Source organism: Dermacentor variabilis, chromosome 2 (assembly GCF_050947875.1).
Source record: "Dermacentor variabilis isolate Ectoservices chromosome 2, ASM5094787v1, whole genome shotgun sequence".
NCBI classification, from domain to species: domain Eukaryota; kingdom Metazoa; phylum Arthropoda; class Arachnida; order Ixodida; family Ixodidae; genus Dermacentor; species Dermacentor variabilis.
The window spans coordinates 51,353,124-51,376,595 of record NC_134569.1 but is presented as its reverse complement, the minus strand read 5'-3'; the positions used below and the strand labels follow the sequence as shown (position 1 = coordinate 51,376,595).

At 44.8% G+C, this 23,472-nt stretch overlaps 1 protein-coding gene across 3 annotated transcripts; it reads left to right on the top strand.

Annotated features, from left to right (window-relative positions):
- The first annotated feature begins 1,755 nt into the window (after positions 1–1,755).
- Positions 1,756–23,028, top strand: LOC142571831 (cytochrome P450 1A1-like). 3 transcript variants are annotated; one of them, XR_012825961.1, is made up of 9 exons: positions 1,756–4,500; positions 4,567–4,746; positions 5,138–5,231; positions 7,276–7,431; positions 8,963–9,171; positions 10,478–10,603; positions 11,074–11,178; positions 17,507–17,637; positions 20,968–21,105. XR_012825961.1 is itself a non-coding variant. In XM_075680475.1 (9 exons), the coding sequence occupies exons 2-9, from the start codon at positions 4,338–4,340 to the stop codon at positions 21,318–21,320; spliced, it is 1,386 nt and encodes a 461-aa protein (XP_075536590.1). In that variant the 5' UTR covers positions 1,757–3,031; positions 4,321–4,337; the 3' UTR covers positions 21,321–23,028. The 3 variants fall into 3 exon arrangements, 2 of the variants coding, with proteins under 2 accessions (XP_075536590.1, XP_075536589.1); XM_075680475.1 differs by lacking the exon at positions 17,507–17,637 and having other exon boundaries at positions 1,757–3,031; positions 4,321–4,500; positions 20,968–23,028; XM_075680474.1 differs by lacking the exon at positions 17,507–17,637 and having other exon boundaries at positions 1,757–4,500; positions 20,968–23,028.
- Positions 23,029–23,472: the final 444 nt, after the last annotated feature.

The window sequence follows — 23,472 nt, the reverse complement described above, 5'->3', positions numbered from 1 at the left end:
ATACGGTTAAAATAGTGTTGAGAGGCGGAGACAAGCGCAAAGATTGTTTATGCAAGACGAATGTTGAAGGCACCAGCTGACACTAGAACGAGGCGGCGGAAGCGCACCAGCAACAACAGCGCTTCTTCGTCATCGTCTCTTGTAGGCATGCCCTGTTCTGCATCGCTACACTATACGCTGCCGGGGTTGGAGCGCCGACCCGGCGCTAGAGATTATGGCTCGGCACGCACGTAGGGCTTTAAACGCAAGACATGAACATCGGCTCTTAGCTGTACGGACGACGGGCCTGGCTCTTCGGGAGCAATCTCGTACGTCACATCCGAAAGCTGTAGCAGAATTCGGTAGGGACCTGAATATTGCGACACTATATATACATCAATTTGTGCAACAGATGTTTGTACTCGCCTGTTAGTTAACTTGTGTAGCCTTTAAAAGCACACGACTTTTTCTTTGCAGCACGGGCCTTTGTTGTTTCGTTAACCTCAACAAAGAAATTGTCGTTCGTGTGTTTTACAGCCTAGCTGAACCCAGACTTGGTACGAACGTGTCCGTAAGTTCTAGTAACTTGTTCCTAATGGTCTCACAAGCAATCTGCATCGTAATTATCAGCAAATCATTCAAAAACAGGCAGAAAGTGAGCATAATAACCAGAAATTATTATTCCTCTTTATCAAAGAAAAATACTTTTCAACACGTGCGTTTTTTAGTGCGCCGAGTTTGCTTTTTAAGCCCTGCAACAACAACCCGGTGATCAGTAATCCCAGGAATGATATCAACAATATTAACAAAATTTGGCGAATTACAACAGAGAAAATCCAGGGTACAATTAAGTCGTGTAGCTATATTTGAGTACAGTCTTTTTCACGCCAGAAATGTCAACAACGTTTCTCGTTTCAATATTGCTGCGGCTACAATTAATTACTTCACATGCACCCTCTTCCCATTTCGAGTTGGGTAAATCAATATCGTCCGCTAGCGATTCGGTCAGACGCCTCGTGGACGATTTCGTACATTTCCAAATACGAAAGTCTGTGCTCGGCAGTCGATAAAAAGCCTCAATGACAAACTAATAAAAGTTCACCAGTGTAACTGTACACAAAACCGACTTGACTGCGCATTTACGGACGTTCAGCACAGAGGACGAAAGGGATGGTTAAACTAATAAATACATAACCCCGCAGAGCCTTGGCCTGTCATTGCGACGAGCGCTATAGTTTATGGGAAATACCATGTTATCGGCAACGGACGCGTTGGGCCAACATTCAGTACAAAACATTATATCAGCCTTGGAAGACTCAACTAATCCAGCACATTCATGTACCTTAGTTATTATACTTCGGTAATACACCCCTACCACAATTATTGACTACGAACACATTTCATAGCATTAGTGTGTCGTGATTAGAGAGGAAAACAACTTACCTCTTATCAGCGTCCCGTAGAAGTTCCATGCCAATATTAATTAGTCTACGAACTTTAAATTTAACCTGGTTCTCCCTATTTCCCTTGTTTGCTTTCTGATATTCCCAAAGTCGATTTTGTACCGCCCGAGTCTGAGAGGAATAATACTGTTCTAGGCTGTGCTGCGAACCCTTGAACTTCTCGCGCGTTCTTTAAAACGGCCTCCTGTTCTTTATCAGATAAAAAATTTGTGATAAGTGGCCTTATATTGCGTTCTCTAAAACGACCAGCGCGGCGTGCGCCTCGTACTGAGCTCAGTTGACTTGTAAACTTAGTGTGCAGACACTTCTAATTAGAGCTTCGAACTCCTCCCCCGTTTCAGAGCGGCCGTTCAGCGAGGTCTACCTTGTTTGTTTTGTTTTTTTCGCGAACTCTTACTTGTTGCGTTAGATCGTTGATTACTTTTCCTTGTTTACGCACCAATTACATAACGTCGTACGTTGTGTGGCTCTGAGCTACGCCAAGCTTCTTATTATTTCGTCCACCATGTCACCATTATTAGTAGTACTGGTATCAGTGTTATCTAGCTTAGTCATAAGAGTATCCTGTCAGTTCTTGAAGGAGTTCATTTTGCGCTGCTGAGCTCGAGGTGGCAGGTTCGATAACGATCGCGGCGGCCACGTCGCGGTGGAGGTTGGTGGTACGAACGCTCGTGTACCGTCGATTGGGAGCGCGTTTAAGAAGCCGAGGTGGTCAAATTTAATCCAGAATGCCCCACCACGGCGGGCCTCATAATACGATCGTGGTTCTAGCACGCAAAATTCGTAAATTAATTTTTTTCTTAGAAATTCACTTGACCTTCATCAAAAGGGCAAGGGTTGAGCTCAGTGTCAACGGAAAGTAGCAAAAGCGAAGCAAGATGTAACACTCGGTTCACAACCAAAAATCTGGCACACTCCTACAGTATGCACAGCACCTGACAAATACCGGGAGAAGTCGGCAACGCTATAACTGGTTTGTAGATTTCAAATAGACGATAATCATTAACCGGAATTTTTCTGACAAACCGCGATTCACAGGCTTGCAATTAAACCTAAGCCCTAGGAGCCCTTTCGTTCGTCCTCTTTTTACCTGGAGGTAAACAAATATAGCTGTAAGTTGACTAACACGGTCTTGCCGGTGGTGCAACGCCGCTCTCAACATGTGTTACCCAACCGTGACAGATGTTCAAGGCCGGGAGCAGGGCTGTCGCACAAAATAAAAACGCAAGACTCCCACCTCACCTACCTCGAGGGTTTCACTCGCTACACTTGACGAGCAGTTTTGCAAATCAGAAGCAGACAGGCACGTATGCCTCAAGGTCAATTCGCCGTCGTTCGAGGGCGCTGCAGGGGTGAAGCGGCACGCCAGGCTCGTCAGGTGCATGCCAATGGGTGCAGGAGTCATCAGTAGCCGGAGCGAGCCAATAAGTACCGCAGCAGTGATGATGCAGTGGTGAGAGATCGCGCTCCCTCTGCTAACTCCCCAGCACGTCACGTGGCTTCGCGAAAATTGGTGATTAGCTTCGGTCTGCTGGAATAGTGAGCGCCTACTACCAAACCTCCGTGCTGCCCGCGGGGCCCACAAAGACGTAAGTAAGGCTCAGCCTTACTAGGATTTATGCTACATTAAGGCTTACTTCGGAATAATTTCGGCTCCATGTAAACAAGTGCGTTTGCAAGTGCTGAACACTGCGTACTACATCTCCTTGTGCGCTTCTGTGACTAGTATGCTACTAGTTGTCAGTTTTATAGAATGCTTCATACCAGTGAGCGTTTGTCTGAACCGTTGTCATTCGATGATTTCTTCGAGGTTGCAAGGTAAGATGGCTATAAATAAATAGGTTTTAGCCAGAGGGTTTTTTTTTTTTTCGGAGAAACATATAGGAGAAGGGCAATCAACTTCGGCGAGCTCGTCATACTTCACAGTGGATGCAGTTAGGTGGACGGGAAAATCGCAGAAAAGATAAATAAAACTCTCCGACTCGTGCCACCCGCAAAGATAGCTCTGTAGCTATAATGTTCTGCTGCTGAGCAGATGGTCGCGTGTTCGACTCCTGGCAGAGGTGGCGGTTTTGATGGAAGTGGAGTGCGAATGCACTCGAGAGTAGTGCATTGGATGAACGTCAAAGAGTGAACGGTCAAAATTAATTCGGAATTCTCCTGTGCGGTGTTTCTCATGCTATTTGTTATTCTTTGCCTCTTTCCATCAATTCAATCAAATGTAAGTGCTTTTAAGAGAGAACAGTTGACCGAGTCATATCTTTTCCGCATTCAAGATTTAAAGTAACTGGAGCTGTTGAAATCGCTGATGCTTCTACCATGACAGGCCAAACCGTTTGCAACTCAAGTTGTGGTTAAGGTCTCAAAACATCCCATCTCTGTAGAAGTGTGAATTATAGTATCTCTGTGTTAGGTGTACGCAGGGCTATTTCCTGTGTAGCAGTGCCTTGACCAGAACCTCACCCTGTGCGACCCATCGAAATATGAGGCAGCCCATTGTGACTGCCGAATTTCGACGCACGACAGCAGCTAAAAGCTGAAAGCTTGGCCTGCTGCGTCTGTTTGTCACTTTCCGCTACGACATTTTCACCATCGCTTACTTATAGTCCTCAGCTTCGCCACCACTGTATGGCGAAGGAAAAGAAAGCTCTCCTCGTCGCCAGTGGAGAATGAACTCGGTGCATACCGGCAACATCCAGTTTGGAGCTGGACGCACAGACCACCAAGTTTTCACGCAGCGTTGTAGATTGGCAATTTGTGCGCTTGGACAGTGATAAAATTTTTGCAGTATCATTTCGGGAAGTCAGAGCAAGTAGTACCTGTCGTCGTACACATACGCATAGTGCAATGCTTTCGGCACTTCGCCATTCACGACCAGCTGCCTGGGGTAGGACCATGGACGCCCCCCTCGCAGCGTTCGCCTCCATCCTGCAGGACTTGCAGTGGATTGCCATAGCGCTGGTCTTTGCCTTCACGTGCCTCGTGTGGCATTTCTACGATAGAGTGTCCAGGTACCCAAGAGGACCGTTCCCTGTCCCCGTATTCGGCAACCTGCTCGGTGAGTAGCTTGTGGCCGTAGGAAAGCCCGTTTCACACTGTGCGTTTTGTTTCTCGTTTATTTCAGCTCTGCGGAAGGTAGAGAACTTGCACGACAAGGCGATCGAGTGGTCCAAGACGTATGGCGACGTCTTCACCCTGTGGGTTTCGCACAAGCCGATGGTGATCCTTAATAGCTACGATGTCATTCAGGAAGCGTTCCTCAAGCGGAAGCACGTGTTTTCGGGACGTATTCCTACAAAAATGCGTGGGTACACGTTGCCTTACTCGTTATTGGAAATGTCGTCAACGCATAGCCCGCCTTTCCTTTCCATATCTTTTTGTTGTTAACGTAACTGAAATACAGTTCTTTTTTTTTTTTTCAATCGCGACCTATATAGACATTCCGCTCTTCTATCTTGTGCACGTTGGCGCAACTTGCGGCACTGAACGCATGAATTCAATAAATATAACTAACTGGCCTCCTGGCATCTGGATTTAATGATGTGCGTTTCTAGTGATCGTCCACTCAAGTTTCGAAAATTCGCCACGCGCTCTCCTTCTGTGCAGTATAACATTTGCACTATTGAACACAATGAACAGCCTGCTCAATTACTTTTTTTTTTCTTTTCTTAGCTAGCCTTTGCTTACTACTTCAGGTGACATACAAAACCACGGAAATCATGATGTTATGTTCGAGGATTACACGTTGTACGGGAAAGCACTTCGAAAAGTTGCATCCATGGCCGTGCGGTAAGTAAACTTCTGCATATTTCGACCTAACGTTTGTCGGCTATTTCTACACAATTATTAGGTTCAGCATATCCACAAAAGCAATAAATGAATGTTTCATTCTTGCAAGTAAGTTAAACGTAAAGACCATATTTTTTTTTAGGGAACTAAGAAAGTGGCGTACCGTGAGAAGAGAATTTTCAAAGAGGCAATGTAATAAGGCCGCATGATAGTGCATAAAAAGGACAGCCTAATGACTGTCCTGTTTGCGCAGCGTCCAACGCTGCCTGTGGTAGTGCGGATAAATGCTCGTTTCGAGTACAATCATCGAAGAAAAAATAGTCATTGTTTGGTACACATTAACATCGCAGGCAAAACGAAGCTCTATTAAAATACAGTTAGCATACGCAGAAGCCTGACAACGCGATTAAGCTAAGGCATCCGTCTCACCCTAGTTCAGTGCCCTCCCGCCCACAAACACACACACACGCACGCACACACGCCTCCTTCTGAAGCGTTTCAAATGACCCTACTCCTTATCGGCGTGACATATTAACGCGACAGCGTTAAGGGCCCCGTGACTTAGATCATAGGCCACGTGACGCAAAAATCCTTTCGAGCTACACATACCCAATCACGCAGGCCCTCGATATAGCGCAAGGGAGTTACTTAACTGATTCAATTTCTCAGGGTAAAATGTGTAAGAAAAATTGTAAAGAACGACTTATGGACAACCTACACACATGATAGCGTCTGATTGTAATTTGAATATACGAGAAAACTTAATTTTGTTAGGCGGAAACTCAAAACGCAAGCCCCTTTCGTAAATCTCGAAGGCCATAAAGCGATGTGGCCGGTTCCTTGCAACAGCTCCCGATGGCGCTCACCTGCGCCGCATCGCGGACACGCAAGAGCCCGCATTTCTACCAGAAAGCTCGCCTTCATGCGTAGCGTTCGCCCCCAGCATTTTCCGGTAAACATTACCAACGGTAAACATCCTTACCAACTAGCTCAGCTTTCTGTCGTTTTAAACAGTACGGTTACATAAACTGCCGCTGCCGGAAAGTTCGAGAAGCAGTCAGGGATCTTTGAATGCTATCGTCTTCCACTCTCAAAGGCGAAGCTTAAAGGGACTGACAACCAATTTTCATGGTACCCGTTTCTTTCGTGCAATGAAAAGCTTACCGGTCAGAGTGTCTAATCACGAATTGCTAACGCTAAAAACGCCGTGGAACATCTTTTATCAGAATTTTTCGATCTGCAGTGAGGATACAGTCGTTCACTAGAAGCATGCTGGAAACGTTGATAGGTGAGCGCGATGGTGAATATGCGCCGGCATTAGTGGGAGGAAGACGACAAGTGTGGACGCAGCTGTGACAAACTGTGATTTTGCATTTCAAGTCGGTGTTTCTGCGATTAATGTTTTCCGAATTGTTAAAGTATTTCTGTGATGGTAGCTACGTCTTTTCATGGTTTTCTATCCAACTGCTTTGGTATTTAACCTGTCAAAACGAAACTAATCGGATCGAGAACGAAACGACGCCGTTCCACGTGATGCGGAGTTCAGCGTGCTGCCGTAGCCAGGCGTGCGATTTTCATTTCCGAAGCGTAGAATAATGCGCGAGTGTTTAACATTATACCAACTTCAACGTTAACCAATTGTTATGCTGTACTTTATGACAGTCGGCTATCGCACAGTATCTAATATACTATATTCGAAGTAGCGATATTTCACCGCCAGGCCTCCCACTTATTGATCTCTTTTTTTATTTTCTTTACCAATTCAAAATTATCAAGCCTACGTAAATCACCAACAACGTGCTGGATTCTGTCACTATATATCATGGTCATTTCACTTCCATCAACGTCTCACAACATATTCTAGCCAGTTGTCCGTCCTTTGAGCGTCCTCCAAACTATTTATATGACATATGCTAAATCACCTTAACAATATTTCGTTTTTGTGCCGCTACTTAAAACAACGGCTGAATTGTAGCTGGTGTCTTTCATCGCGCATGAAGGCTAGTGAAGTGGTTGTGACTTCCAGTTTTGTAACAAATCCCAGGAAATACGCGGTCACAAAATCCCTGGAAAGGCTATGCAGCGACATCGTTGACGCCCACGTGGACACCTTGACAATGGAGCCACAAATTGTCGACTCGAGGAAGTTGTTTTTCTCCATGCTTTACAAGCTTACAGGAGCATCGATCTATGGCGCAAGGTAAGAGAGTGACTTTTTGCCGCTATGGGTGCAGCATTGCTCTACGGGGCCTGCCTCCGCGATAACTTTTGGGGAGTAGGCCCTATAGGCTCTCCACGTTTGCATGACCTCGTCAAGACTTTTTTTTTTGGTACGCTGTTGTCAGTACAGGCTACCTCGTCACGCGCTGTCCTGTATGCTCTCTGCCGTACACGCGCTCAGCGGCTAGAAATTACCGCGCGCGCTTCACGCCGTGAAGGCCTATTTCCCATTAACCTTCTCATTATTTTTTTTATGACTAGGCTGCAAGACGGTCACGTGACGCTCCTTTCCAGTCATTTTCTTTTCCCCGTGTTTGGTGCTCACTGACAGCAAATATAGGTGTCAGCACTGTCACTGCATGGAACTGCGTATCTGCACTTATGGCACTTAGTTCATAGAGAAAGCTGTTTTTAAATCTGTCAACCACGCAGGACTTACGAAATTGTCAGCGCCTAGCGCGACGTCAGGCAACTCGCGAAGCGAAATAGCGACCATCTGCAATGATATTGCGGATCGTAGTTAAGAATTGGGATTACGTAAGTGAAGTTTTCTTTGTGCACATTTTTATCAGCGTGTACTTTTGTTTACGAGGCAAGCCTTCATAGTGCACAGTGCCAGAAAGAAATGATCGAGTTCTCTTCTCAACTGCCAAAAACGCACGAGCAGCGAACATGCACAAACACACAAATAAGAATGTTCATATTCCCAAAAGATCCATCAAGCACATATTATGCGTCAGCGCAATACTTCCAGCAATGCTAATATCATGCGTCATACTTGTTCGTTCCCTACAAGACCTTGTAATGCGCTGGAAGTAAGGATATCTTATGTATCTTTAAGACTACTGTGCGTACTTCTTCGTAAATTTATTTTGCATTTGTCATAGCTCTACTTGTGTTATATATTAATCTTGTATAAAGGACCTTTAATGTTCCAATTCGCGAGAAATTAAGCCTGAGCGAGTGAGAGCCGTACCAAAGGGACCTGTCTGAGTTTTTTCCGGTAAGTGAGTCTGAGTGAGCCCGGCTGAGTGGAATCTGGGTGAGTCCAAGTCCGAGTGGGGAGCTCGGCTGGGTAGAACTGTGGTGAGTCTGAGTCCGAGTGATCTCGCCATCAGATGCCCAATCTGATGAATCTCGAGTAGAGAGTGTAATGAGTGGAGGAATCTTTTTATTATCGCTAGGACGTGCAACAAATGTAGCCGTAGAGCGAAAAATTTATCCGCAGCCAACAATTCTAGAATTAAATTTTCCTAAGGTTACTCCGGCAACTGGCGTAGTTTAATATAGACAGGTGTCAAGTGACGCGCTCCTGGGTTGTGTTATTTGCATCAAGGATCATAGAAAAATCACCTGAATACTATAGAAATGAAACTGCTGTTGCAAGTTAGCGCCATCTGAGTGCGTTCATGCATAACCATCATGTGCCCTACTCGAGTATTTTAAGTAGCTTACTGCTGAATCACAGGTGGCCGCTCTTGCAGACCAAAGAAAGTGATTGTATCGTGCAGCCTGAATGGAGAAGAAGAGGACATTCTTCGCCTGGAACAGATAGACCACGAGTACTACGCAGCTTCCCCAGACGGCCTGCCGAGCGACATTGCGCCCATTCTGGGACTGCTGTATCGCCAGAGGGAGAAGAAGATCGAGGTCCTGTACACTGAGTACCGACAGATTGTCCACCGGCTGTTCGCTAAGGCCGAGGAGTCGTATAAAGCAGGTATGTTAAGTCGTCACGTTTTCTTTCTCACTGCCATGCGAATAACTGTTTTGTTACGGCTGACATGAGAGCGTCGCTCATCATTGCATAGCCCTGGTCAGATGTAGCTCACACTAACTTCGTATTTCGTTGAATGCGTGACATTACCAACCAATTTATTTTCCATTTGACAGGAAGTCGTTGTTGTCTTCGGCGGCCGGTCCTGGGTGAACGCGGGAAGTTTTCCGACTCAACTCACATTCTTTAACAATTTATGGGAATTTTTGGTTTAATTTCACATAATTCCGGTATAGAATTTTCGAACTACACACAGAACGTCTCAGCATGGCCAGGATCTTCAAACAGAGAAAAACGGCATCATATGGCCGAGAGCGTTCCACTGTGCCCTCCATTCTGACTATAAGGGCTTCGGCACAGCAGCTTGCTCCTTCTTCCTGCGACGGACATCTGCTCGCACGTCACCCCTTTTGCGCACGCATTCTCGCATGCCACATAGCTGTCGCATGCACAGCGTTCGACGCTTTGTGAAACAGTCACAATGAGGGATGAGTTCCTAAGAGCATTGCTGAGGATAAAGGCATCTCTCGGCTGCTGCTCGACTGCTTGCTAAACTCGTTTACGCCTTGTAAAATTAAAGTAATGCTCAAGGCATGCGCGCGTTTACACGAATGTAAAAGGATTGCGTTTATACACATTTAGACACACAGCCTTTCAGCAACGAACATTCTTCACAATTCCATAAGTTGGCTGCCCTGCGAAACTCCCCAGCTACAAAACACTGCTGTTCAAAGACCAACGTCTACATTTGTAATCAGAGGCGACAAGGGAGGCACAGACGGAAAGACAGCTAGGCAGACAGTAGACAGAAAGCTAGGCAGACAGGTAGGCAGAGGTGGGCGAAGGTAGGCAGACAGACAGGTAAGTAGGCAGAAAGAGAGTGCCATAAAAGAGTGCGTGAAGTTCCCAAAGAGTGGTCATCGCTTTAAAAGTCATTTTGATGAAGGGCTTTAAGGCGCCTGAAGCCCCAGTTGCATACAGCAGGGTAGTTGAATATAAACAAAAACGAGGTAGAACCTCATTCTGCTGGACACGCGTCTGGTGGCAAGCTTCAACAACAAGGGGGAAAGACAAACTAGCGAAGTGAGGCGCATTGACAGCGGAAGCTTGTTTTGTTCAGAATGCTCACCGCTAGTGATATGAATGCTATCTGCCTACAACAGTTTTCTGGTAGGCGTTGCATACCAGCCAACTTACAAAGGTTCATTACGCTGTCACGCATGACTGCAAATCGCTTCTCTTCCATCAGGTAGCAAGGAAAATATCGTGCACGGCCTGATTTCCGCTAGGGAGGAGGCCATCCGAGAGAAGGAAAGCGACGCCGAATATCTGACCAAAGAAAACCTGGTTCAGGTTGTCATGAACTTGTTTGGAGGTGAGCAGCCAGCGCAGCGTGTCAGATTCTTCTGTGATCGCCTCCCACATTCTGCTCGCCAGCCTGCGAGCATTGTTTATTAGCGGAACCTACACACTGTAATTCGTACCAACTCCTTGAAACTGAGCTCCATGCAAGCAGTGTCTAACGTTGCGAACAAGTTAAAGCTTAGTGATCAACTCTTTCTTCCGCGCCGGCTTGAAGCTAATGCCGGCTTGCCAGCGAAACTAATGCAGGGCCCCCGGCGGAACTCTAAATTTAGCTTAGACGCCACCGACGGCTCGCTTCAGTCCTTAACCAGCAGGAGCCTGGACGTGATGGTTTAAATAGCGTAATCGCTTGTTCCTCCTTCTTATGCTCGAACCTGTGCTCCTAATTTCCATCTTCACCTACCATACATAATCTCGAAAATTTTGCTGAACTGCATTATCTAATTATTCTCATCAGCGCACACAAATCTTCCTTCATAGGTGCCACAGACACTTCGGCGTCAGCGCTTCAGTGGATGTTTCTCAGGCTTGCTAAGCACCCCGAGATTCAGAAGAGAATTCAAAAGGAAATTGAAGACTGCATCGGTAAGAATGCATTCTTGGCCTTTTAAAACAAATGTTGATTCAGCTTAGCATACGCTAAAGTGAATGAAGGCGAAAGCCTGCGCGCTCACGAGACATTAAATTACTTCACATTCTCATTCGAACGCGTTTTTACTTCCTATTACTTGTTTCCGCCCACCAAATGTCGTGGGTTCAAATGCCTTAATTCATTCTTAATTAAGTATGTCTTAATTACATTCTCCTTGATTAACACTAAAGGTCGTAGGTTCGACTACCACCAATGGTCATGGGTTCAACCATATATGGTGGCACCATAAAATTTGGTGCCATTGATTTTTTGTCCCACCAAAGATCATGGGTTCGAGCGTCTTAATTAATACCAAAGATGATGCGTTCGACTCCCACCAGTGGTCGTGGGTTCTACTCCAAACAAAGGTCGTGGGTTCGAGCGCCTTAATTAACTTCGCCTTAATTGACACCAAAGCTTGCGGGTTCGACCATAAATGGTGGCACCATCGATTATGGTGTCATTGAATTTTGGTCACACCAAAGGTCGAAGGTTTGTATTCCACCAAAGATCGTGCGTTCGAGCGCATTAACTTCGTCCTAATTAATACCAAAGCTTGTGGGTTCGACCATCAATGATGGCACCATCAATTATGGTATCATTGAATTTTGGTCCCACCAAAGGTCTAGGGTTCGACTCCCAAAAAAGGTCGCGAGTTCGAGTCCTGCCAATGGTCGTAGGTGGCCCTTAAATTCTGGCGCCATTGAATTTTGGTGTCATTAGTCCGGACGGACGGTTAATCATTCGATAACGCCAGACAACGTACTTTTCGACCCATGAGACATTTAAGGCTTTCGCCTTAATAAGCGTAATACCACGCCATCCGCAAAGTAGTTTCTGTCGACTACAACATCTAAATGGCGCATGCGGCCATTATACCCCAGGCGTACTACTCTTTTGTTTCAATCTCACGCCGTTGCTTTCGAGATGCCACTTGGTTCAATACTTGTCCATTAATTATGGTAAATTAGTTTTGCGGAATTCCTCAAGGTGGAGGAAGGTTCATGAAAGGAAAAATTGACGTTCACCCGTATATAGCACGAAGCTACAATGGAAACCCACACGGGTTTCTCAGAAACAAAGCTTCGCAGTTGAAGAAAAATTCGTCCTGGTTCGGCAGCTTCCTGTTACACACGGCTGGATGTCAATTTTTCCTTCACAAATCTTCCACTTTGCGGAATTCCGCAGAAATGAATTGTCATATTCATTGTCATTGTGTTTCGAGTTGTCGATTAATTCGCCCTGGTACACTGATCTGCTAGCCTCCTGATTAGCTCAGATGGTAGAGCGACCGCCCCGAAGTGGCGTTGGTGCCAGATTCGAGTCGCGAATAAGGACGAATTTTTCTTCAAGTACGAAGGTTTGTTCCTGAGAAACCCATGTGGGTTTCCTTTGTAGCTTCGTCCTTTCATTTGTGTATTTATACCAAAAATGGCGGCGAAACACATCTCGCGATGAATGTCGAAGTTAATGCGACTAGCAATGAGGCAGAGCAGCGACACCCCTTATTGCCACCATAGAGACGCCTCCTGCATGAGGCATGCATGCATCCGAGCGCCTCCTCTCACGCTTTCCTCTGGACACGCTACGTCACTAAATGCTGCCGCCGCGAAGTCCGCGCGTGTCGCTTGTGTGAATATACATTGAGAGATGTTTCTCTGAATATATATATACATATATATATATATATATATATATATATATATATATATATATATATATATATATATATATATATATATATATGACGCGGGCTCGATTTAGTGAGTGAATGAATAAACTTTTATTTGGTCCAGCACAACGCGATAACACGCGCACCGGGCTAATCCCACGACGGGACTCACAGATCTAGCCTGCCCGCCCGATCGCGGGCGCGCTGGACGGCCAGGATATGGTCCTCAAAGATGGGACTTCGCAGGAGCGCGTCCCACTCTTCCTTGGTGAACTTCGGGCCCAGCAACCCGCACTCCCAGAGCATATGAGGCAAAGTAGCAACCTCATCACAGGCCACGCAAGAACAATTCGGATAAATCTCGGGATATATCACACCGGAGAAAACTTATATGATATTTTGTCTCACTGAAGAGCGGCATATGCCTAGTCGCACATACCCAATGGACCAAGCTGGGGACAAAGATGCTCACTGAGGCGCACACCCAGTGCCACATACCCAGTGACTCAAGATGGTCCGGTGGTTGGTTTTGAACCCGGTTCCATCAGCACGAGGGCCCAATGCTGTACTCATTAGACCACGGACTTCCCAATGACCGAAGTTGGCGGGAAAACGGTTACAGACAGGCAGACAGACAGGCAGAGAGAGAAAGCAAGGACAGGAAAGGCAGGGAGATCAACCAGAAGAGTATCCGGTTTGCTACCCTACACTGGGGGTGGGGGAAAGGGGAATAGAAAAAGGAGAAAGGGAGAGAGTGAGCACTGAGTACGTGTGGGCAGGACACTATGCACAGGGACACTATAAACGGTCTCTTAAACCGGTGTACCTCAAGTATTGCAGTAATGCACGATTCGCTTTTCGTGCCAGTGACGGGTGTGGCCACGGTCCGAGTATCTTTGACTCGGTGAAAGGTCGTAAGTCTAGTCGGTGCAAAGTTTCCTGCAGAGAGAGGCGTTGTACATCGTAGCGGGGGCAGGTACACAATAGGTGCTCGATGGCCTCCTCGCACCCACAAGAATCGCACATCGGGCTCTCGGCCATTCCAAAACTAAAGGAATATGAGTTTGTGAACGCTACTACCAGCCACAAGCGGTACAGCAAGGTTGCTTCGCCGCGGGAAAGGCTAGATGGCACGTGTAGCGTGGGGTCCAGTTTATATAATCGGCAGTTGAAGGCATCTGAACTCCAGAGATCTTGCGACTTTTTGCGTGCATGTAGGTGAAGTTCCCTGGCAGCGTCCGACCTCGCCAAAGGTATTAAACGCGTCTTGGTATCTTCGTGGGCAGACCGGGCAGCCTTGTCTGCTAGGTTGTTGCCGACAATGCCACAGTGAGCAGGAATCCATTGAAATGTAATGGTGTAATGTAATGGCAGACAGACAAACCCCGTAAAGGGGGTGAGGTAGCCTAAGATTGCTAACCGCATTAATGGTAGGGTCTTCATGTACCAAGAATGCTTCCAACTAGCATGGCGCTCTTTGGCCATACCTGGCCCTCGCGCCATTAAAAATCAAACATTCATTCATTCAAGAATGCTTCCATTCTTTAAGGCTATTTGCATTCTTAGAATTCATCCGATGCCTATCTATCTGTACCCTCTGTCTATTCATGTAACCGTTTTCCCGCCAACTTGGGTCACTGGGTAGAACACTGGGCTGCTGTGCTAAGAAAACCACATTCGAAACCAACCATTGGATCAGCTTGGGCTGCTGCCTATCTGCCACTGATATGTGCCGCTCTTCAGTTAACATGTTGGATGCCAATTTGGGTCACTGTATGCGTCATTGGGTGACCGCAACTCTTTAATTACAAAAAAAAAATATCCGGTACACGGCGGAATCCAATACGCGTCACATATATCTTAAGACAACCTTGTCTGAATATATTCACACGCGCCACGCGCGGACTTCAGGCGGTGGCACTAGATGGCGCAGCGTGTCCAGAGGGAAGCGCGAGAGAGGAGTCCGGATGCAGTACGTGCCTCGTAGATGGCGCGTCTCTACGAAGGCGATATGGTATGCGCTGCATTTCTTCAGTGATAATCGCATTAACGTCGACTTTTATCGTGAGATGAATCCTGCCAGATGTCTTCTTTTTCTTTTTTGACGGACGAAAAAACTTTAAGGAAGCACAACGTCGTCAAATCTATCTTGTTCGATAATGCCGTCGAACTGTGTGGGTAGATAGAATGGGTAGATAAATAGAACTGTGTGGGTAGATAGAACTTTAGCTCTTTGTGAACTACCGCCAATCGAATTGTGCTCACCAGCTTTTTTGGGGGCGTGATAAAACAACTCACGTAGAGAATTGTACTGTTTGACAGAAAAAAAAATATGGGATCTCCGTTCGCAAGACACACCACTCTTTCTTTTTTTTTAACTAATTGGCCAGCAGCGTCTTATTTCCATTCTTCTGTAGCATAATATAACAAGTTACGAAATGGAACTTATGGCAATACGAAAAAAGTTAGCAAGGTTTCTTTTTAAAAACACATGTATTTAAGAATTTTCTTCAGGCTAATTAGGCCGGGAATTTTCAGTCTTTCTCCCGTGTTGAATGCTGTTTTGAGGCGCCCAAATCTGTGGCATCCACATTAATATTGTTATAGAAGATACAAATATATTATAAATATTATAAAACAACTTGTCTTTTCTAATGATGATCGATCCCCGTGTTAGTAGCCCCTGTGAGAAGAATGAGGTGCTTGTACATTTATTGACATAGAAAATGAGTCATGGAAGTCTAGGGTTTGACGAAAACTTGTCTGGCGAGGAAAGAACATGGCTGAATAAACGTACACTAGCCAACTGAAAAAATTCAAGACACAGATTGACGTTTCGGCGCCCAATACAGGTGCCTTGTTCACAATGAACGAATGCATGATGGGCTTTATTATATGTGCGTCGGAAGACGTAATACGCTTGCGTGCGACTCAGGGAGCGGTCTCCGTGTCCGGTTTATTGTGTTAGTAGTAGAGTGTATGCAGAATGATTCAAGGAGCAATCAGGATGATAATTTTTTCTCTCTTTCGATGATAGAAGCAGAATGCCAGTTAATACTGTGTTCAGTCTTTTCGTGATGCTCTGCCAGGGCGCTAGAAACCGCGTGTCCTTTGGAACACCCCAAAATTGTTCCTGCGGTATGTCGACAACTGTTTTTCCATTATCCACCGCGAAGACGTCGTACCTTTTATGCAGCACCTGAACTCTTTCCAAAGCACAATAAAATTTACCGAAGAAGTTAATGGTCGCTTGGCCTTCCTTAACGTTGAAGTCATGCGCACTGCATCCGGCCTTTCCACAAGTGTTTATCGAAAGCCTACCCACACAGGGAGATATCTGTACTTCGATTCGCTCCATTCCCTTGGACAAAAACGATCTGTTGCCTCGACATTGTTCACCCATGCATTCCGATTGTGCTCGACTACTGACGCACGATGAGCTGAGTTGAAGAGAGTGACGCAGGATTTGGTCAGCAATGGCTACCCCGGCCAGTTTATAAAGACTGAAGAAAAGCGTGCAGTTGAACCCCCTGTAAGGCCGATGAGAACAAGAAAACGGGCGTCTCTCCCCTATGTACGAGGCGTGAGCGAGTCAATATCAAGAATCTTCAAAGATTACGATGTACAAATCTGCCACGTCCCTTCAAGCAAGCTAAAACAACTCGTCCGAATCAAAGACCACCTCGAAAGAGAAAAATTTCCAGGCGTCATCAACAAAATTCCTTGCCAGGACTACCAGGCGTGCTACGTATACGAGACGGGGAACTTTAAAAGAAGGCTACAGCTGCACCGCAGTGATGTAGCCAAAGGACACACGGTTTCTAGCGCCCTGGCAGAGCATCAGGAAAAGACTGGACACAGTATTAACTGGCATTCAGCTTCTATCACAGAAAGAGATAAAAAATTATCATGCCGATTGCTCCTTCAATCATTCTGCATACAATCTACTACTAACACAATAAACCGGACACAGGGACCCCTCCCTGAGTTGTACGCAAGTGCATTACGTCATCCGACGCATATATAATAAAGACCATCATGCATTCGTTCATTGTGAACAAGGCACCCGTATTGGGCGCAGAAACGTCAATCTGTGTCTTGATTTTTTTTCACTTGGCGAGTGTACGTTTATTCAGCTAAAATGAGTCATTATAGCACAATTGAAACTGCGTCTTCTGCCTTGTTATATCATAACTTCTGTGCGGCGAAATACAGCAGGTGTTATCTGCCTCTAAGATAAACACGCTACCGGCAACATACGAGTACCAGTGTTTGTTAATTGCAGTAAGTCGTGCTCTTTTTCTTATAAATCTTAGTGCACTTCTTAGAAATAACCATTTTGATCCGCCATCTAAAGTCAAATAAAACCTAAGAAAAGTAAGAACAGAAAGCATTTATGTTTTATTCGCATTTTTTCAATTATCATTCCTTGGAAAGAAAAGTATTAACCAAAATACGACTGACCACTCATTCGGCCTGGCCGTAATTCTGATACAAGAGACTGGTTATTTTACTGCGTTCTGCATGCCCTCAGGCATGCTGTTGCCAACACCCTTTGAGCGGAAGCTGACTTTGCCTACCTCGAATTTCTTTTCTCGTATTCGTCTAAGAACCAATTCACCTGTGTACGAAGATCGAGAAAGACTGCCTTTCACAATGGCCTGCATGATGGAGACATTTCGGTGTCATCCCTTTGCACCGATTGGCATGCCTCACAAGACAAGTACAGATACAACAGTCGGTAAGCAAACACTGCTGCAACGTCAACTTGATCAAAGAGATTGCGTTAAAAAGAAACAAAAGAAACAATCGCACGTCGTATTGACACTGCAACCGATTCTATGAAGTGATCTTCACCAATGGCTCACCGTCTGTTACGTTCCTCTGCTGAACTCGACGGCTCGGACTAGGTTTGCAGTCGTTATGGCAGCCTCTTAATGAAAGAAGAGTTCAAGCACACCCTCGTACACTCCAATTTCAGTGTTGTTATGTTTATTTGCAGCTTTTAGAGGCGTCAGCGCAATAGCCAACCAAGAAAGACACCAAGCAGTGCTCTAGATTGAGGACTTAGAAGGTCAGCAGTGAAGAGGAGGCTCTAATGACTAAAGTCGTTGAAGTTATATTTTGAGCTGAAACAATCCACATGGAGACACTTCTAACCTTCCTTTTTTTTCTGTGCGATGCGTCCACATTCATAACTAATATAACCTGATAACACAGAACACAAAGAAGATTACTCCCGGTCCGCCCCTGTGTGTTATTTCTTTAGCACCGTTTTCAAATGCACCGTGTTCCAGTATACTGGAACACGGGGCATTTGGAAGCGTTGCGCTTCTACACTATTAATTATCCAGCCCAGTAACAAGACTTTTGTTCCCACTGCGGCTTTGACACTAAATAAGAAGTATACAGAAGTATACTGGAGCAAAAACAAAATGAAATAAAACAGCATGCTTCTATGATCTTGCAGAATCACACCCAAATTTCCAGCGAAGCTTTTGTTTCGAATAGCTAAATTAAAAATTTCAGTTGCCTGCAAAAAAAAAACCTCACACTTTGAAACGCTGCACGCACGGGATTTACCAGTTTGAAACGTTGTCCGCATAGAGCGCTTTCGAGCACTTAAGAATTTTTCAGCAAAGGTCATACTTCACCCAACCATATTTACCTTCCACTGCACTTCACCACGATGTTCTTCCCATTTTCACCAAATTTAATCGCGGTAGTTGTTATGTTCTTCCGATACAATAGGTAAATCACACTCCATCCTTGAAACGCACTTATAAAGCTCTAGAAAGCTTGAATAAGAAATATACAGCAAAGCCTGTATTAACACACAGAATTTTAAATTTGTCTGCACAACACCCATAACCTACCACCAATTTTCAGAAAATATTAACGAAGAGACTCATTTAGTTCACCGAGATCAAATTGGAAACCTACTACGAATCTCGCATAGCCCATGGAAACGGCGAGAACACGAGGTTTCAGTAATTCTTTGCAAATATCATAATTCAGCAAGAAATGGCGAAGTTTCGCCACCCAATATAATTAACATGCCCAACAATTTTACCTATATGAATTCGGCGTGGCGGAGCATTCTCTGGGCACACCGGCGGAAATACTTGGTTACGGCCTTATAACACTTTCCAGCAGTAGCTCAAGGAACTTTTTTTTTACAAAATATGTCCGTCATCTGGCCAAATTTAACTGCGCATACACACTTGCCATTATATTTGCCCTATTTTCATTAAACTTGGTTTTGCTGACAATTATATTTCTCTCAGCTCATTTGGTTAAATTCTGCGGTGTTCGCAAAACACTCTTATCACTCTGCGAAACACTTTCATGCGCAATTTACTACAGAAGTTCTAAATAACCCACACACTTTCAACCTCATTTACACATCACCCATAACATGCCTCCTATTGTGACACGCAAAGTGCCTCGAGTGGCCAGTCGCGCGGCAATTTTGCATGCATTTGCGGGCTTCTTTCACGCTCGAAAAAACACTTTTATGTAGCACGTACTGAGGAAAAGAAAGCTGTATCGGCAATTTTTCATGCCGCTCTACTATTTTCTCATTCACACTTTTAATCGAATTATAATATTTCAGAAGTTGCTTAACTAATTAAGACTAAGTATATAATTAGGCGGAATGAAGAAGATAGTTTGAATATCTCCAAGCGACGGCAAACAACATTACCTTGGTGCTGTCCAGCTACGTGGAATTTGCATATTTTTGAACTCTGGCTAAAGTTAGCTGGGACACCCTATATAACAGAGAAACCAAGGAGATTTCATCGCATGCTTTTCGTGGCCGCAGATATCAAGACCAGACGGAATGCGTACCCAAAATATGTAGCAAAATACATTGGTGTTTCCGTTAACACTTTTCCAGTGAGCGCAATGCGGGGAAGCTTTAAGTCTACATGTCGCAGCACAATTTCGGTCCCACATTCCTCGTATCAGGCGGTAGCTAGTTTCGATTTTGAAATTACGTCATGCCCACAATGTTTTCAAAAATAATGGATTACTGTATTTTAGTCAATCACCTTTTCAGTTGTACCGGTTACCCCATATATCCTGAGGGCTGCCACGAATAATGTGTTTGCGCAAACACTGCCTTTTCATCGCTATGGCGTAGTTTCCTTCTTTTTTCATATCGGTTCGACTTCTCTGAAAAACTTGCATCATATAAAGTAGGCAACACTGACGTATTAGCATCTGCCCTGTAAAAAGCACTAAGAGAAATTTTCGGGTTCTTTTAGTAGCTTTGAAATCTCCCAGCTAGTACCGCTTTAATAACAAAGTATTAAGGCGCATGACAATTTATTATATACATGCATTTACACGCGCTTTCCCTACTTTACCTCTAAGAGCGTTGTAACATGCCCCAAGTTCCCTTTAAGTTTATTTATTTATTTATTTATTTATTTATTTATTTATTTATTTATTTATTTAGGAATACCTCAAAGGAATCCAGAAGAGGCATTGAGTGAGAGGAGCATGTGGTCCAGTTTGACACTTGAAGACATTTCCGGTGCTAAACATCGGCAAAGGAAAACGATCGCGTAATCTACAAAAATGGATCGACAAACCCCACGAAAAATAAAACCGCAAAGCAGACACAAAAAGCATTGGAAACGGCCGATTATCGCCACCGGTATTACTAATGGTATTGAATGGCACTGTCCGTAAAATAACGGAAACAACGGCAGAAACAAAAATGGAAATTGAAAGAGGGACTACACTACGTGAATTGTCGACGTCTTCCGGGACACCATGAAAACACGCACACAACGTTTTGCCGTACTTCTATAGCGCATTAACAGCTTCACTGTAGAAGGCTACCCTAACCCTAGATATCACGGGAAAGTAAGTGCGCTGTGAATGCCCAAGAAAATCAGTAAATTGTAATGCTTGTGTTGTAAAGGTCTCTTTGCAACCGCAGACAACAATCTAGGCCGGCTAACTTAATTATGAAGTATGAGCCGCGAAAATCTCGCACAAAACTAAAATGAAGTTGCTAAGTTGCTGTGGTAAAGCACAAGCTCCTCAATTTTCGCAGGCACGGCAGCCATACCTAAAGACACGGGTGTGTTGTTCAACGTCTACGGAGTGAATCACGACCCACGCTTCTGGGACGAACCAGAAAAGTTCCGGCCTGATCGCTTTCTCGACCCCGTCACTGGAAGACTGCGTCAGGACGCCGGGCCGCTGCTAAGTTTCGGCCTAGGTACAAGGGCTTGTCCAGGGGAGAAGCTCGCACACGTGGACATATTCTACATCCTCGTCCGATTCATGCAGAGAGTCAGCTGCAGTGCCATCGACAACGCCTCATGTGTGGACATGAGAAGCATCGGTTCGTCTCTCTTCTTCCTACCGGCTCAGCGTGACATCTGTCTCGCCAAGAGAAACTGACGCTTGGAGTGCTGAGTTTCACGGAGCGTTCATGCTCAATAGAGTCCAAAGCTGGGGCTTAAAGACAAGAGCTGCGATTCAGGCCGTGAAAGCCATGTTGCATCGTGTTCAGGTGCCTCCGAAATCAGCCGGGCTGACGTTTTGATAGGTGAAGCTGCCATGGTTGAGCTGGCGTTGCCATCCTCTGTGTGTTCATCTCAAACGCGTTTTAGCGGCGTCAGAGCCGTTGTTCGAGTCGGCCCGAGGCCATTCAGCGAGAAAGAGTACGCAAGACGCGACCTTAAATTCATAGCGGTACTCATAAGCAGACTCTCTGCAACACCCTTAGGCGTGACAAGTAAAACAATGCTGCACACCCTTTATCAGATCCAACATGTGTAATAGGTCTTATCTCGCTCGCTAGATTTTTTTTTCTTCTTTTGCCAAGAGCAGAACTGATTTGTAATCTTCTTTAGGCCGGACAAAACTAAACTTTTAGGCTACATTATTTCTACAAACCACTTGTGGGAATAGGAACATACAACAAAAATTCGGAATCCGTGTTCAAGTTATTAATGTTAAACACAAATCGTTTCTCGTGACATATAGCATAACTCATAACTATAACATAACCTTAGCGTAACTAACTCAAACGTAACATAACTCATAACTCATGCAGAGGACTGAGAGACATATGCCATATTTGAACAACTTGGATATTTCCGTCGATTGCGCGCGGTATAGCGCATAGACGTTCAGTAACATTTCTTACAAAGACCAGCTGGTTGGGATCTTAACGTCGCTTTAAATTTTGTTTCAAGATTGTCGACAAAAGTTAGTTCTTGTTGCATTAAGTGCAGCAGTCACAGATCAAAAGTTTTGGACGAACATGTGTGATATTATGCTTTTTTTTTTCGTTAAGAATGTCACGCAGTCTTTGAAGTTTCTTCTGTCTCCATCTGCATGTGCTTCTCAAGGCAAATCAAGGCTAACTTTCCTTCTTTTTTTACTTTCGTGTGCTTATGTACTGTATACGTGTAGTGAAGTGGTGCTGCTTGAGTAGCACTGCGGTGTTTGACACAAGAGCCGTGCTCAGGCTTCAGAACTTGCTTCGTACTCCAATTCATGTATGCCGACAAGAAAAATTAATAAAGAGTTGCTTTACTGAAAAAGTAACACGAAATGTATCTTTCATTAGATGCCTGTCTCGAAGGAACGGCAAACTTTCTTAATCTAAGCGATGCTTTCCAGTTACGCGGTAGGAAGAAGTAAAACGTTACTCCCGAACACATTCTCAGAGTGTAAAACCAGGCATAACGTCACAAAACTGCGAAGGTAATTTGAATATGGTGCCTTAAATTATCGCCGCTTAAAACAAAGTGTTGCAGTGAATGGCTACTAATATGTTTGAATTTTCAAGCATAATATGTACAAAGACGCTGCTAGCTATAGGTGCCATCCTAGTTCTCTGGAGTCTCATCGGCTACACAGGCCCTGGCCAATATAGCAGAGAATCACGTTATATAATTTTGGTGTTGTAGACTCCACTCGTCCTGCAATGTATCCTTCAACCCCACTCGTCATTAACAAAGAGAAGCAAATAAACCAAAGTGAATAAAATCAGCACGACCCATGAATCTGCACGCCAGTGCTCTTTCGAACCGGCTATGAGCATCAGCACATATTCGGAGTTACTGCTATGACATGCAACGGGTGCCGTGAAGGCAATAAAGGTTGTGCACCACTCCTGGGTTCAAAACTGCGATGACGGCGACGAGAATATAGCACTCAGCATTTAACGCTTGCGTATGCACTTTCGTGTACTGTATAGATGGTGTTTTCATTAAATATAAAGATTGATTGATTGATTGATTGATTGATTGATTGATTGATTGATTGATTGATTGATTGATTGATTGATTGATTGATTGATTGATTGATTGATTGATTGATTGATTGATTGATTGATTGATTGATTGATTGATTGTGAGCCAGTTATTATATGGTCAGATGACAGATGAATCAACGCCTTATTTGTGCGCTTCTTCCAACGTTGGATTTTGTTAGCACGAAGGAGCCACAAACACTTGTTCGACACTCACATCACTAAACAGTCACCTTCAGCAATCATTGATGCAATGATGCAGTAATAAAGCATATCTGTAGCGAATTT